This window comes from Pelophylax lessonae (genome assembly GCF_965119305.1).
Source record: "Pelophylax lessonae genome assembly, chromosome: 6".
Taxonomy (NCBI): Eukaryota; Metazoa; Chordata; class Amphibia; order Anura; family Ranidae; genus Pelophylax; species Pelophylax lessonae.
Genome location: NC_138773.1, coordinates 55,231,695 through 55,248,016, shown reverse-complemented (window position 1 = coordinate 55,248,016; position 16,322 = coordinate 55,231,695). Strand labels below are relative to the sequence as shown.

Here is a 16,322-nt window from a genome sequence, read left to right as displayed (position 1 = left end):
GCGTCCGCTTCTCTCAGCCCTGATAGACAGGATTATCCCAGGAATGACATTTTTCACATTACATATACATGGAGCAAGTTTGGCCGGAAGCCATGTGCAGCTTGGGAAACAGTGCTTGGAGACATTAACTCTCTGAATGCCGTTGGGATGCATATCATCATCACATACTGACAAAAGACTGTCAAGTCAACAGCAACTAATACTGTAAATCTGTGTGTTTATTCTTCCTCTTAGAATGAGGGGTGTCTCTGGTCCTGAGGCCCTCCTGGTTTCAAAGGCTGGTTCAAGCCTGTGATTTGTGTTATTTTGTGAGTTTAGGGGGTGCTACAACCTCTACACTGCTGGGTTGTATGGGGTCTGAGATATATTGCCATCACTGAGAGTGTGGGAGCACTAGCTTAGTGGGTCAGTCCAGCTAAAATCCAGTTTCAAAGACTCCATTCACACCAGCGCGACTTGTCAGGCGACTTGTCAGCCTGACAAGTAGCGCTCCCTCGCGGTCCATTGACTGCTACAGGACCCGTTCTAATAGGAGCGACACAAATCGCTCCGACTTAGAAAAAGGGTCCTGTACTACTTAGGGGCGACCTCGGAGCGACTTGCATAGACTTCCATTATGTGAAGTCCTTGCAAGTCGCTCCGAAGTCGTGGTGCATGGGAATGCACAAGTCGCCCCCGAACTAGTACAGAGTCGTGCCGCCCCAGTGTGAACCGAGCTTAATAGTTGCCAAAGAGTGTCAAAGCTGAACTCTAGGCAAACAGATAAACAAACTTGAAATACATACACTATATTAACAAAAGTATTAGGACGCCTGCCTTTACACGCACATGAACTTTAATGGCATTCCAGTCTTAGCCTGTAGGATTCAATATTGAGTTGGCCCACCCTTTGCAGCTATAACAGCTTCAACTCTTCTGGGAAGGCTGTCCACAAGGTTTAGGATTGTGTCTATGGGAATGTTTGACCATTCTTTCAGAAGCACATTTGTGAAGTCAGGCACTGATGTTGGACGAGAAGGCCTGGCTAGCAGTCTGCGCTCTAATTCATCCCAAAGGTGTTCTATCGGGTTGAGGTCAGGCCAGTCAAGTTCCTCCACCCCAAACTCGCTCATCCATGTCTTTATGAACCTCGCTTTGTTCACTGGGCCAAATCATTTGGTGGAGGGAGGTTTATGGTGCGGGGTTGTTTTCCAGGGGTTGGGCCTTGCCCCTTAGTTCCAGCGAAGGGAACTCTTAAGGTGTCAGCATACTGAGACATTTTGGACAATTTTATGCTCCCAACTTTGTGGGAACAGTTTGGGTATGGCCCCTTCCTGTTCCAACATGACTGCGCACCAGTGCACAAATGCCTCGTTTCCAGTGGTACAGTTCGATACAGTTCAGTACGGTTCCGAACGGTACACCTTGATCAGGCTTGTGTTTCCACCGCCAACAGTACCTCAGCAAAAACACTACCTCAACAATATAGCTCCACCCTGTTGGTACGGTACTAATGTGCTTGGTACCCCAACTAAAGGGTCCCAAAAAAGTGGTACGGTACGGTTCGGAATTAGGGTACCACTCACAACTTCTGACAATGGAAACGGCAAAAATTGCGTACCGAACCGTACCGCTCAGTGAAAACGAGGCAAAAGTAAGGTGCATAAAGACTTGGTATGCTGACGCCTTCAGAGTTTCCTTCACTGAAACTAAGGGGCCAAGGCTATCCCCTGAGAAACAACTCCACACCATAATCCCCCCTCCACCAAATGATTTGGACCAGTGTACAAAACAAAGTCCATAAAGACATGGATGAGCGAGTTTGGGGTGGAAGAACCTGACTGGCCTGCACAGAATCCTGACCTCAACCCGTTAGAACACCTTTGGGATGAATTAGAGCGGAGACTGCAAGCCAGGCCTTCTCATCCATATCAGTGCCTGACCTCACAAATGCGCTTCTGGAAGAATGGTCAAACATTCCCATAGACACACTCCTAAACCTTGTGGACAGCCTTTCCAGAAGAGTTGAAGCTGTTATAGCTGCAAAGGGTGGGCCAACTCAATATTGAACCCTACGGACTAAGACTGGGATGCCATTAAAGTTCATGTGCGTGTAAAGGCAGGTGTCCCAATACAAAAACTAAAATAAAAGTTTCAGCTGGAGTTCTACATTATTATTATTCTTCTTAACTAATAAAAAAAGTATGAGCCCTACATTCCCTAATTTCTACTATTGCAGCATGACACATGCTCCAAAATTAAAGATCCAGTTGAAGATGGACACACGGAACTCTCCAGAAGCAAAGCACGCCTCGTGTCCTCCGTACACCTCTGGATCATCTGATCATCTCCTGCCTTATTGCTAACTAGCAGGAAGCCAGAGCGGCAGGCTGGCATCTCTGCCCCCGCAGCAGCTTGGCACTTATACAGCCTGCTGAAAAATGCATCCTGACAGGCCTCCCTGGGTACCGTGCGCTACAATGACTGAAATGCCATGGTGTGGGCTGATGGTGCAGAAATAATGGAGCTGGGGAAAATGAGAAGAGAGATGTGTTAAAGCGGGATGTGGTGCTTCTCTCCAACGCTCCCGGAGAGAAATATTATGTCTGCAATGCTCAGCATGCCATTCAGCAGCCAACCATAGCGTGGGCCTTCTCTGCATAGCTGCTATCTGCATAAACACACTCCCTTTTCATAATTACTCTCAGATAAAGCAGACCGTGAACATTAGACAACAGTTACCCGATTTGGACAGGACAGGTGACGATCTTTTGTCCGTAGGCAGCCAAAGACACCCCTGAATCAGATCTTGTTGGGGGAAAGTGGTTGGACAGCTCTGAAAATATGGAACATGGGCAGGCGACTCCATCAGTCTATGTTCCCCTCTTCCCCCCACTCCATTCACTTAACGTGAAACTACAATGGCTTTTTTTTCATTTTAGGTTTAACTTAATAGCCCAAAGTTTTTGAACACTTTTCACACCTACGCCATATGGCCAATCTATTGGGATCACGTGTTTCCAGTGAAGGGCACTGTTAACAAAGACGCTTTAGACCAGGGGTCTCCAAACTGCGGCCGAGGGCCTGATGTGGCCCTTTGCTAGTCTTTATCTGGCCCTCGGGGCACTATTCCTCCCACTGATATGAAGCACTATTCTTACAATTCTTCCACCGATACCAATGATGAGATACTATTCCCCCTACTAATAGGGGCACTGTTCCTTTCTCCTATTGACCACCAAACCTGAGGCCATATTTATTCTCATTGATGCCGAGCCCAGGACATTTACTGCCCCTGCGAGCCACAATCCGGCCCTCCTAAAGTCTGAAGGATAATAAACTGGCCCGTTGTTTAACATATTTGGAGACCCCTGCTGTGGACAATTGAATGCTTCCAAATCTGTAATAGTTTGGTGATGGCCCTTTTCTGTTCCAGAATGACTGTGACCCGTGTGTCAGCTCGATAAAAATAGGGGTGTGGAGGAACTTGAGTGGCCTTTACAAAGCTCTGACCTCGACCCTACTAAACATCTTTGGGGTGAAGTTCAAGCCAGGTCTTCTAAGCCAACATAAGCACCTGGCTTCAAAAATGCAGAGTTCAAAAGTGCAGATTGGAGGCACTAGAAGAATGGTGGCACTTATATCTGCAAAGAATGGGACAACTCCATGTTAGCGCTCATATTTTTTGAAGAGTTGAGATGCCCAACAAGCTTATATAGGTGTAAGGTGTCCATAAACTATTGGCCATATAGTGCTATTCCCTTTTTGGTTAAAATCTTGTAGATGGCTGTATTGATGGAGAGATAGAAGGTCACTGTTCTAAAAACAGTGCCTTCCTCTCTCTTCCTCAATACCGCCCTATCCAAGATTTCGGTCAGACAATGTTCTGGCATCTCTGTAAAGGCTCGTGTGGCTAGGCATTCATTTCTCACTTTTAACTTGCATTTCAAACCCATGTCAAAAGCATGTCACCAGATACTCATTTGCTTCAGTGGTGCAGTGTAGATCTACGACTGTTTGATTTGCTTCACTTTTGCATCTTTGAAAGCAGCAGATTCTATTTAGATGTACTGACACTACAGGCACAGCTAGGCAAACACAGCCTTTTGCGGTGTTTTTCAGTTCGAACACATGCATTTCAGCAACCCAGCATTTCAACGAAGAAAGCAATGTACGACAACATCTTAACTTTCAGTTTGAGCTATTAAACTCTGTTAACAAAAGAAGGTAAGAATTAACTCTAATACATATGAAAAGAGTCAACAGCTCCACCTGCTGATCGGTCAGTAGAACACAAAATATCAATTCAATATTTTATGTAAAATATATTGTTTCTCCTGTGCATAATAAATATGTACAAAGCCCTTTTTCCTTTACACACACACACATGGCTGATCCAATTGTGCATGTTTAGAAAAAAATGGATAGAAAATATGATCATAAAATGATTAATCGAGTGTTTCATTTTTCGGTGGCATGGATGAGGTAGCAGTTGATGGGTTTTATTTATGTACATAAGGCTGACAATGTTTTTCCCAGGCAGGATTTTAAACTTGAAATATGTTTAGCTGGAAGCTTTCCGAATCCTTGTGCATAATTATTAAACTTATCAATTACACTAATGACATCTCCGGCACAAGCAGACCTGGAAAGGACACTGGAGCTTATGTACGTTCTGGCCCCATGTTCACCTTCCTTCAACTCAAACCAAAGTGCCTTGCGCAATTCTTAAATTCAGCTTCATCTCCACTGCTTTATATTCAACAGTGAGGTTAGTGGCTGTTCTGTCATCTCCGGTGAGCGTCCTTCAGGCGTCTTTCTAGTTTGTACCGTACAACTGAATTAGCTGTAGTAATAGGACATCGTTTGGTGGCCTCTCTCAATGCATATCAAGTAACTTGAAACTCGCAGACGTCCGCGTCCCTCAACAATCATTTTATTAACCGCGGTTTTGGTGGCTCCTTTGACAGCTGTCCTTCACTCTCTAGGGCATAACTGAGCTCTTTATCCCTTCACTAAAAAAAGGTTGACTGTCACATTTGCTTCTTGCTCACTCTTAATTTTCTTTACTCTGCCCCATTCACCTAAGTCTGTATTTAAAAGCTATGCTGTCATTAAAGTAATCGTGTTATGATGGTAGTCTGCCAATGCTGACCTTCTGAAAATGCTAGTTGCCCGACTTTTAGGTTCATCCTCTAGATTCAATATTTTCTGCTGACCTGGAACAAGTACGTATGTCAGAAAAGTCAGCATGAAGTCAAAAGTCCTTATCTATATACAGGGCTTTTTTTCTCAGAAAATAGGTGCAGGAACTCCCCCCTTCTGAGTCACCCTTCGTCTCTTCCCCGCTACCCACTTCTGAGCACGGTCCCTAGGTTCCACCACCTACCCACCTCACTGTACCACCCCTTTTAGAGAATACAGAACCATGTATCATTTTGTGCTACTAAGTATTGTATGAAATGTAATATACTCCACCCTAACAACAGTAGACTCCCTCCAGCAACAATAGACCTCCCCCAGTAACAATAGACCCCCCTCAACAAAATACGACTCTAGCAACAATAGACCATCAGCAGCAACAATAGATCTCCCAGCTGCCAGCATCAATAGACCCTCCAACAGCCAGCAACAAACCTTTCCCTCAACAGTAGATCTCTCCTAGCAACATAGGACCCCCCCACCAGGAACAATAGATATACCTGGCAACAATAGACCCCCCTCCACACACATAAATAGATCCCCACCAGTGACAATAGATCTACCAGCAGCCAGCATCAATAGACCTTCCAGCACACCCCAGCACTCCTTGCCATAAAATATATTCAGCGTTGGAGGTGCCGCACTGCGTTCCCCCGCGTTCCTGCTGAAAAAAAGCCCTGTCTATATATTTATTTTGGGTCAGCAACTGAAGATAAAGACTTAACAAGATAACCAAGGAGCTTTAAGATAACTTTAGAGCAGAACTCTGAAAAATAGCTCCCTATCTTGACACAAGAACATGTCCCAGGTGGTTGAACAGAGCTTTCATTCAACCAAAACCACGAAAAACCACCTGATATTCTCCTTCCTTGTTGTCTCCAATACATTTAGCCAAAATGGGGGAAAAATCAATAAAATCACCTGATTTTCACCAAATTTTCAGGGAAATGAAAATCTAAATTTTGCCCATCCCTGACAGAGAGCTTCTCGCTTATACCCACCTTATTCAAAACTAGCAAAACAGGCTTTAGTCAGAGTTGGGCTAATGCGTTTTCCTATATCCTTGTCTAGTTATTTCTTGCATCTATGTATTGTCAGTCTTTGATGTTGGTTTTATTATGTATTATATCTCAGTTGGTCCTGTGTGTGTCTTTTGGCAGGTCGGTAACTTAGGTCTTCTCTTCATGCTCCTCTTCTTCATCTATGCTGCCCTCGGAGTCGAGTTATTTGGGAAATTGGGTGAGTAACGATCGCTCTTGTTTTGGCAACACTAAAGGAGGTTTATATAAAACCATTCGCCCCAGCCAGGCTTCCGGCCTATCAGGAAGCATTTTCCTGAAAAGATTAGACAGCACATCTGCTCATTATCAGTGGAATTCTTCCCACTTCTTACACACCATATCACTTGCAGCTGTTCCTGCTAACTTCACAAGATGTAGTCACCGTTAACGAGTTTTAAAATTCTCCTGGCACTGCAGAACACCATGTGCTGGTCACATGTGACTTGAAGGAAAAATGAAATGTAACCAATAACTAGGCTGCCATTGCACACCTCTCTTGAAAATACTAGTTTCCTGACTGCTAAGCTGATCCAAAGCATGTTTATGAGAAGTTCTGAACTACACTTTGTCTACACTGGCCACATATTTGTTCTGGTATTAACTCAGATGGTACAGAAACCAGAGACAGCCAGACAGCTAGCATTTTAAGAATCAGGTCAGCAACGGAAGCCCTCCTATTTCTCTCATTACAAATAAGGGCATTAAAGGTAATTTACCTGAAGCTGATATTTTTTTTTCAAGTAGAGTTGGATAGGTTGAATAACCTGACAACCTACAGTGTATCTCAGAGGCTAGATCCCCCACAGTCGCACGTGATTTGGCCCCTTCTCCTTGGATTAACATGATATCCAGGATGTTAGCATTTTCAGAAGTAGAGATCAGCAATGGCAATGCTCACACTCCCTGTACAGGTCTCTAAATTTGCAGCCCTATTTTTTCAGTTGTGTCCTAGTCTTTCAATGACTGCGTGCTTGTTCCTGGTCATTGATTCACAAGCTTCCCTTTAATAGGTCAGTCCACACAATGAAATAAGTGCAAAAGGTTGAAACGGCGCTACCTTTTAAGTGATAGAGTGCCAAGTAAATAAATAAATAAATAGTGGTACTATTAGGCCCCGTTCACATTGGGGCGATCCGACTTCCCGGGGCAACCTCTGAGGTCGCGGTGCGAGCAGCGCGCCGCGACCTCGGAGCGGCCGGCATGGACTTCATAACATTGAAGTCTATGACGGTCGCTCCGGGTCGCCCCAAAGAAGCTCCGGACCCTTTTTCTAAGTCGGAGCGACTTGTGTCGCTCCTATTAGAACGGGTCTGCAGCTTCCCTATGGAAGGCGACCTACGGCGACCTGTGAGGCGACCAGGTCGCCTCACAGGTCGCCCCAGTGTGAACGGGGACTTATACCTTATATCGTAAAAGTAAAAATAAATATAAAGTGCACAAGTGATGTGGTCAGTGAAGTAACCAATTTTTCTTGCCCCAAAATGATGTGCAATAATGGGGTGCAAAGTGCTAGTGCAAATAAATCAATAAAGAAAAGTAGATAAAGAAACAGTGAATTTTATTTCAAAAGAAACCTGATGTTAAACAGTATAATACACCAGTGATAATTTGTGATAAATTTTTCGTAAAACAAATCTAATAAATTAAATGCAGCTCTTGGTAAAGAGTAACCAAAGATTCAGATAAGAAACCAACCCAAAATAAAAAATATGAGTGAATAGGCAAGTGAAAAAGAAAAACTTTGGTTGCATTCACCAGTGTGCCCACTAGGTGTCGCACCTCTTATACAACCTGCTTTATAGTAGATGCCGTGGGACACAGGTAGTAGTATCCAGGGGTTCCTCCGATGTGATCACCCTCTTAGTTCCTCAAAAAATATAAAGAGAGAGAGGGAACCCCTTGGTGTAGTATAAAGTGCAATCAACAATAGCGGAGGTAGTAACTCACAGTTAAAGCTGTCCACGATCAGTAGTGAAGCCGGGAAGCTTCCGCGTTCCACGGCCCTAGCTCCAAATACCGGAAGTGACGTATGACTCCACCCTACGCGTTTCGTCAGAGGACGTCTGCTGGAGACAGATACCACAGTCCACACAATGCTGGTCTTATTATTCTTGGGCAGATCAATGGATCTAGGATTGAAGTTCTACAGCACTAATTAATAATCCTGATACAAATGTATTCCAATAGAAAACCAATAAAGGAAGTCAGAACATTTCAGAAACCCAAACTCCCTCCACTGAGATTTCTTATTTTCTGTCTCTCAAATCTATAAATGAACCCTGGAGACAGACGTCTTCTATACACTGATGTGCTCACACAATCCTCCTTTTCATGTAGCATATGTCTTGTGATCATTCATGAGTAATTGCAGGTACGTTGTTGAAATCGGTCAGCAAAAGGTATAGGGAGATGGTTTATGTGAGCTATTTCCACAGTCTGTGATGACTGCGCAAGCCGGCAGAGCAGCCTGGACTGAAAGGGGGCAACACGGACTGTTTTTCCTTTAGGATTTCTTTCTCACAATGCCATCTCTGCAGATGCCCTAACACCTTTCTTTGTTTGCAGTGTGTAATGAAGACAACCCCTGCGAGGGCCTCAGCAGACATGCCACCTTCGAGAACTTTGGCATGGCTTTCTTGACTCTGTTCCGTGTCTCGACAGGTGATAACTGGAACGGCATCATGAAGGTGAGAAACAAGTAGACACTGGTCATCATTGAAGTCACCTAGGGCTCTATGTATCATAGTACCTTGCAGAAGGACTGTCCTTGTTGCCTGTGGCAAACCAATCTGATTTCCCTTGCATTCTTCCATTGCAATAGGGGAGTGTGTGACTAGTTGGTGTGGCCAACAGGAACAGATCTGCCTTCAGACACTTCAATGAATTAGCCTTGTGGAGGGGAAATCTTCAAATCGGGATACTAGTTCTGGTGACAACCAGGGATTCCCTGACTTTTGAGTGATTTTCATTCACCTCCTGTTGTGGCTATGGAAGAGGAAGTGAAGGGAAATCTCAACAATGGGACATAGATGGCAAAAATAAACCATCCGTTCCTCTATGCAAAATGAGAAAAAAAGGTTTGTCTTTGGTTCTACTTTAGCCCTCAACCCTCTTTCCCTCTTCAATCCGAAACCGAAATAGGGTTTTGACCAGAGCTGGGCTTTAAAGAAACCTACACTGGGGACATATGGAGGCAGTGGCTGTGACCTCTTCTATTGAAAATGCCAAGTGTCTGATTGCCCTGCAAATAAGGATTTTGGCTTTTTGTTGACTTTGTTTGCTACATGCTTGTGACTGGTCAGTAACTCAGAAGGAGTTGTTGTTAGAGGCAGCTAGGTAACTTACATTTTCAGGAGGAGACCAGAAATGGCAAATCATTTATTTCTCCTATTGTCGTTCCTAAAACCTTGTAGAGCCATGGGTTCGTAGTGTAGTGGGTATCATGTCTGCTTTACATGCAGAAGGTCCTGGGTTTATTCCATAGCAAAACCAGGGCTTATTTAGGTGGCTTAATGGATGGAGTCTCTGCAAATAGTGCCGTGCATCTGCTACCTGCATGGGTGGTGTGACAGTGTTTCATTAGGCCTCATTCACATGGAGTGTACTAAAGTGGAGGGCCGTGCTCACCCACATAGGGGTGTTCTGTATATCCCCCATGCAGGCACTGCCCCTGAACCAGACTGGCATGAAGCAGCTGCTTGGACACAGACACTGCTCCCCTCTATGACATCTGTGCACCTGCACAGATGTCATATTGGGAGCAGCATCTGTGTCAAAGCAGCTGCTGTATCCCAATTGACTTTAATGAAACTGCCTATATAGGGACACACAGAACACCCGCTTATCCCTGTGCAGGTAAACAACCTGCCCACAGGCAAATGTGTTGGCAGGTTGAAATAGCTAGATAGGTGCTTTCCTGGCCTGGAGGTATCAAACTTCTGATAATATAGTGTTTTACTATAAAACACATTACTAGCCCTTCATTCCCATGCTGTAAGTGTTTTGAGGTTCCAAGGTGGCAGGTCTAGCTGCGTTCATTGATGGATTTCATCTGTCTTCACATGAATTCCCCTGTGATGGCCATAGGATTCTGTGTAGTTGCCGCTGTAATAAACCTTGAATCTTACTTATCCCTGGAAGCCTCCGATGTAGGTGTGCTTTGCTATGCATTCTAATAAACTACTCTGTATATTTCATTGGGATCGCTCTTCTGTTTTTCTGTATCGTAAGTAACCTGCACACACACACACAATTAACCAGTGGGTGTTACACATTGAGGTGTGAAGACATCAGCGTAGAATAGAGTAACGTGAAGAACACAAGTGGTTAGCTAGAGTAACGGAAGTTAACAAGCAGCCTGATGATAGCGTGTACCTGTTATAGGTGGCACGGCCTCTAGCAGCAAGTAAGATGTTGTCGGCACTCCTTGCACCAGTGGTCTGTCTCCTAGAGCAAGGGGAGCGGATTGCGCCGCAGAGGTACAGAGGTACGGAAGGTTAAAGTGTTAAGCTGAATGTGGAGCTCACGCAGAGTGCACGGCGCGGCCCACTCCGCTACTGGGGATTGTAGTGGAAAATGCTGGACCGCTGGAGGTGGACATTGGCTCAGTGTGTCCCTCCAAAATGCAAGTTATGGAAAGAGTGTAAATTAACACGGAGAACTGAGAGTATACTGGAGAACAGTTACAGTGTACATAATACACATTCATTTCTAAAAGTAGAAGTCCCATATCTGTGTGTAAGGTGGTCCTGTAACAAAGTGCCAAACGTAGCCCAGAAGAACCCACGCCGGGGTAGGCCTCTCATGTGACCCATGCTTGGCACCCAACGAGGAGGGAAACATGGAGGATGTGATAAACAACCACCACCCTACCCTTACATACACTATAGTACACCGCATGTGAACAAGGCCTTAAACTTGTTTGGTAATGGCATAGGTCTATTCTCAGACAAAATTGTTCAAGCTGAACTCCAGAATAGGTGGATTTGCTCAAAAAATCTTCCAGATCTGTGCTGCTCTCTCTCCTTGTGCAGGGTGCCTGTAATAGATGGAGACTGCTTGGTCCCTCCCACAGCTCTCTGCAAAGGCCGTGTACAGCACAGTGATGATGTCACCATTACTTTTACAAGGTAATAACTTATATTGCAAAGGCAATTGGTGCACAAAAAGTAGATGTATCTCCTTTTGGCTATTGAGGAATATATTTACATGAAACATTTTGTGCTTGAAGTTCAACTTTAAAAAACACACTAAAAAGGGCATACTCAATAGACTGTCTAATCCTATGTGTGCTAGCAAAAAGAGAACAGTATTTACTAATCAGGTCTATTTTTATCAGAGCAGCTGCAGAGAGACACCCACTGTGTTTTTCCTGTGACAGTCACATCAATGGCCAAAGGGTCGTGTAAAAATGGACATAAAACCTTGGCTAGTGACTTTTAACAAAAAAGTCAAAATTTGCATATCTATATCCTCTATTAGTCTGCTTAGGGGACAATTTTGATTGTATCCCATTGTTTTAATGTTTGAGAAGTGGAAAGGTTCACTGTAAATAACACTGACCCTGGGATCTGGGGTGTAAACCCTTACATATACGTAACAATGTGTCTCTGGTTACCTCCTGACACTTTCTCAGAATGATAATAACATGAATTTTTCTCTCTCTAGGATACACTCCGTGAGTGCGGCCCCGATGACAAGCACTGTCTAAGCTACCTACCCGTCATCTCCCCCGTCTATTTCGTCACCTTTGTCCTCATTGCCCAGTTCGTCCTGGTTAATGTCGTGGTGGCTGTGCTGATGAAACACCTGGAGGAGAGCAATAAGGAGGCCAGGGAGGATGCAGAGATGGATGCTGAGATCGAGCTGGAGATGTCCAGGGCACTCACACCAGTCGTTGGACCCTGCCCCCCTACACCAGATGGCAGGGGGATCGGTGGTGGGCTAAATCCAGCCATAAAGGAGCTGCCAGTGCTACTGAAACAAGCCAGGGTAAATTGCTTACATCCTACCTTCCATAAAATTGGGTCGAGCTTAAGGAGGATGGTTGAACTGCTTAAAAGGGCTTTCCACTTCCACTAAAATATGAAATGTCCCTTTAGCCTAGGAAGCATGCATGTGTCCAATGGGAACCAACATATGGCACTTTTCCACTGCAAGTACCGGCTCGGCTCTACTCGGCCCTGCTTGGCCCGGTTTGCTTTTCCACTGCTGGTACCGCATGGTACGGTGTTGGAACAGTTCGGTACGGTATGGTTTGCTTTTCCACTAAAGTAGTACTAAAGTTAAGTGGGTGGGATAACAACGGGGTGGGTGGGATTCTCTGACCAATCAGTGGCTAGTAGTGACTGCATGCAAAGGATTGTGGGATATGGTACCGGGTATGGTACCTGTTGGAACCACAATCGAGTAGGTACTGTTTTTGAGAGCGGTACCGTTCGGTTCCATGCAGTGGAAAAGCCCCGCCTTACCGTACCGTACCGAACCGTTCCTACACCATACCATGCGGTACCAGCAGTGGAAAAGCACAAAAGCGAGCCGAACCGTTCGGTTCCATGCAGTGGAAAAGCACCAATAGAAGCCCTGCTAAAACAATGTGCCACACAACATAACTGAATAGGAAATTAATAAGTGATTAGGGCAGTCATGATTTATTTAGCCTAGATGGGGAGAGACTTATAAAAAAAACAGTTGTGGCTTCTCCTGGATGAGGTTAGATGAATCCGGTTGGGTTTGTAAAGACAATGAGCAAACTTATTAGATCCAATAACAGGTAACATTTTTCTGGCCCATTTTTATTTATGTTTGTGATCGTTATTAAGAGATGTTCCCTCACTTCCTATCCCTGTGACACCAGAATGGGGGGGAGCAAATTATCACTGCAGAGATTTCTCAACACTTCCTGTCAGGACAGGAAGTGAGTGGGAGTGTAAGTCTTCCCAGCATGTACACAGGCAGCAAGACAAAAAAACCATAAACAATATTTGTTTAGCCCAAGGGGTAGACTTTAAAATGTTAATTAGCACTTTGCCCCCTTATGCCCCTCTTTGACTTTAAAGTCACTCTTGACATGTGGTTAATTGTTTGCTTTGTTTCTTTACGGTGGAACCAAAGGGGGCTCTGAGCCGGGAGAATGTGACAATATTGATCCCAGAGTCAATGGAGGGCTCAGTTTTGATGAAGGACATAAGGCCCGTGTCTCCCGTTTCCCATCCGCAGGCCTTGCCTTTCTCCCTACTGCCCCGAACCTACAGCCCCGAGGTGAATCCCTTTGCTCCCTTTCTGTGTACTTTGTATCATCTTCCGCTATGCTTTCTGTGGCTTCCTTGCCTTTGATTGTGGGCTTTGCTGTAGTGCTATTCTTCCTAAAGGGCCTCTCTTTTCCAGAGAAAGGAGAAGAGGTTTTGGTACCTAAAGAAGCCAGATTCTGCCTTTTTTCTTCACCATGAGTGCACAAAGTGTAGTCCCACATTGTATCTTAAAGTGTATCTAAACCCAAAAACTAAATTGTATTATATTGCAGCTTAGCTGTCCTTACATGTGGTGGCTGCATCAGTTTTATCTTTTAAGGTTTATTTTTTCTTTAGTTTCACCTGGTGATCCTACCACTTCCTGTCCTAGGGTAAAAAGACTAAAATGTATTCATTAAGGAACAGCATTGTCAACCAAGACAGGACTACAAAATACACCCCCCTCTTCTCGTCTTCATAACATAAGAGGAGGGTGTTCTGTAGTTAACAGGGATGATTTTGGCAGGGCTGATAAGACTGCTTGGAATTTTGATGCAGTAGAGGCACTGTGCTATCCATTCACCATAGAAAGATGTGAGGGCAATGGATTTTCTAGCTGGACCAACAGGTATTTTTTTATTCTATGGATTGGACTCTATTGGCGCTGCAGCCAATGTGAGGGGTCTTACTGCAATACAAAGACAGCAGTCGAAGAAGCAAATGAGTTAGAGCTCAACTCTGTGGCCTTCAAAAGATTTAAGAAACCAAAAGATAATTAAACCCACCAACCTCCACCAATCAATAAACTATCAGTTGTGATTGGACTTACCCTTAAAAACCCTATTATTCTATTTGCTTCCTCCACAAACTACAAACTATAAGAACAAATGATGTATACCAAGTGGAACTGGATACACTGCTTTTAATATGAGCAATCTGGTGTACTGCTCCTCTGATGGGTCAACTCAGACTTATAATCGTTCACGAAATACAATTCACTGCCTAAGTGGCTTAGCCTGTACCCAGTCCCAGTTGTTCAGAAGCAATGCTGTTTTCATCGCCTGAAATCAGACATTAGATGAGGCAAAAAAATATTGTAGCTTTCCTATACTTTGCAATGAACATAGCTTCACTTTGTGCAGCCCTGGAGCCCTCCATCTTTGTTCTTTAGCTGACAGCATGTTCCTCATTCTCTCTACAGGATGGGGACATCTACTTGAGGGATGGGATGGGATCCCAGAACCTGCTGACTGTCAGGAAGGTTTCGGTGTCCAGAATGCTCTCATTGCCCAATGACAGCTACATGTTCCGCCCTGTTCTGCCAGCAAAATCGTCATACCCACTGCGGGAGGTGGAGGCCTACGAGGACAGCTGTGCGAAAGGTATTTGTGACTGTTATCACTCAATGCTTCCTGCTGCATTAATGTTCCTACCTATACTTAATTAAAGCAAACCTGTCATGAAGTTTATGTCACAAGGTGATACTAAGCACCACCAGTGGCCCGAATGTCCTTCCAGCAAGCTATAGGGGGGCTCTAGTGCAAACAGAAGCCACCAGAATCTTTGCTCTTCAGAAGATGGAGTGCTAGAAATGAATGTATAATAAAAATGCTCATTACTCAAACATTTGTTTCACCCAGTGTAAGCAGAGTTGCAGTTTCCCCTACAGGAACCAATCAGGATCCTACTTTTAAACGTTAATTCTAAGTATTTCCGAAATTTACCCCTAAGCCCCCCTCTTCTCCTTTAGATCATGTCTCAGCATTATTGTTTTATTTATTCTCATCCCTATAGTAAGAAAAAGCTTTTATTACTTCCTGTGATATTACCGGGCTTGTGAAATGCTTTCAGTGGCGGCTGCACGCCTCCAGAACTACATCTCCCTACACACAGTGTGTGAGCAGGTTCTTGGGAGGCAAGGCAGCAGCTTTGTTTTGCTGGATAAGGCACCTTTCACATGGGGCAGAATCTGTCCAAGCAGATCCGCCTGCTCAGCGGGGGATCTCTCCAGTGATCCCCCCTAAGCAGGCAGATGATAAGTCCATGTACACTCCACTATGCAGAGCAGACACGGATGTAGCCCGCTGCTCTCTATGGGGTGGTCAGATAGAAATGGACTGCATGGATGTGTCCCCATCCATTTTTAGCAGACCAGATGTGTCCAGATATGTCCCCATCCATTTTTAGCAGACCAGATCGGATGCTGGCAGGTGAGAGCAGACACATGTCCGCTGACATTCGCCGCCCCATATAGGACAATGGGTGGTCCGATTGGGTCCGCCTGAAAAACAGACAGGCGGACGGACAGTTCCGCTGGTGTGAAAGGGGCCAAAGAAGCCAATCTTTGCAGTCAGCTACCTATTGGCTTAGGAGGTAGCAGGAGGCATCCCTCTTTCTTTCTCTTTTTCTCTCTCCCTCTCCATTCATCCCCCTTTCTCTCTCCCTCCACCCCTCTCACTAAAACCCGTCTTTATTTTTCTCTCCCTACCCCCTCTTTTTCTCTTTCTCTCCCTACCCCCTCTTTTTCTCTTTCTTTCTCCATCCCTTTTCTCTATTACTCTCTTTCTCTCTCCCTCCACCCCCATTTTTTTTCTCTTTCATTTAATTTATTTATAAGACCAGGCAGAGACGCATTAAAATTCGGCCAGTTCAGCAGGAGATGGACAAATTTCAATCCATCTATGGGCAAACTGGTTGTACTGAAGTCAATCGACAGATTGCCTTTAGTACAACCAGCCTGTTTTTTTTTTTTTTCAATGCAATCACTGTCGACTAGAACTGCCAGCAGTGATCATTGTATTCTAATGGCGGGGAAGCCTTCCACTGTCAGGACACAATAGCTTCTACATAG

At 44.7% G+C, this 16,322-nt stretch overlaps 1 protein-coding gene across 4 annotated transcripts in view; it reads left to right on the top strand.

Moving 5' to 3' along the window:
- CACNA1H (calcium voltage-gated channel subunit alpha1 H) overlaps positions 1–16,322 on the top strand; it is a 742,004-nt gene that overhangs the window by 721,600 nt on the left and 4,082 nt on the right. For 3 of the 4 annotated variants that reach the window (XM_082260602.1, XM_082260600.1, XM_082260599.1), the window contains 5 exons: positions 6,342–6,420; positions 8,808–8,929; positions 11,910–12,233; positions 13,356–13,502; positions 14,673–14,853. In XM_082260602.1, the coding sequence (XP_082116728.1) occupies positions 6,342–6,420; positions 8,808–8,929; positions 11,910–12,233; positions 13,356–13,502; positions 14,673–14,853 (853 nt within the window). The remainder of the gene's footprint in view (positions 1–6,341; positions 6,421–8,807; positions 8,930–11,909; positions 12,234–13,355; positions 13,503–14,672; positions 14,854–16,322) is intronic. The other variant, XM_082260601.1, reaches the window with a different exon arrangement.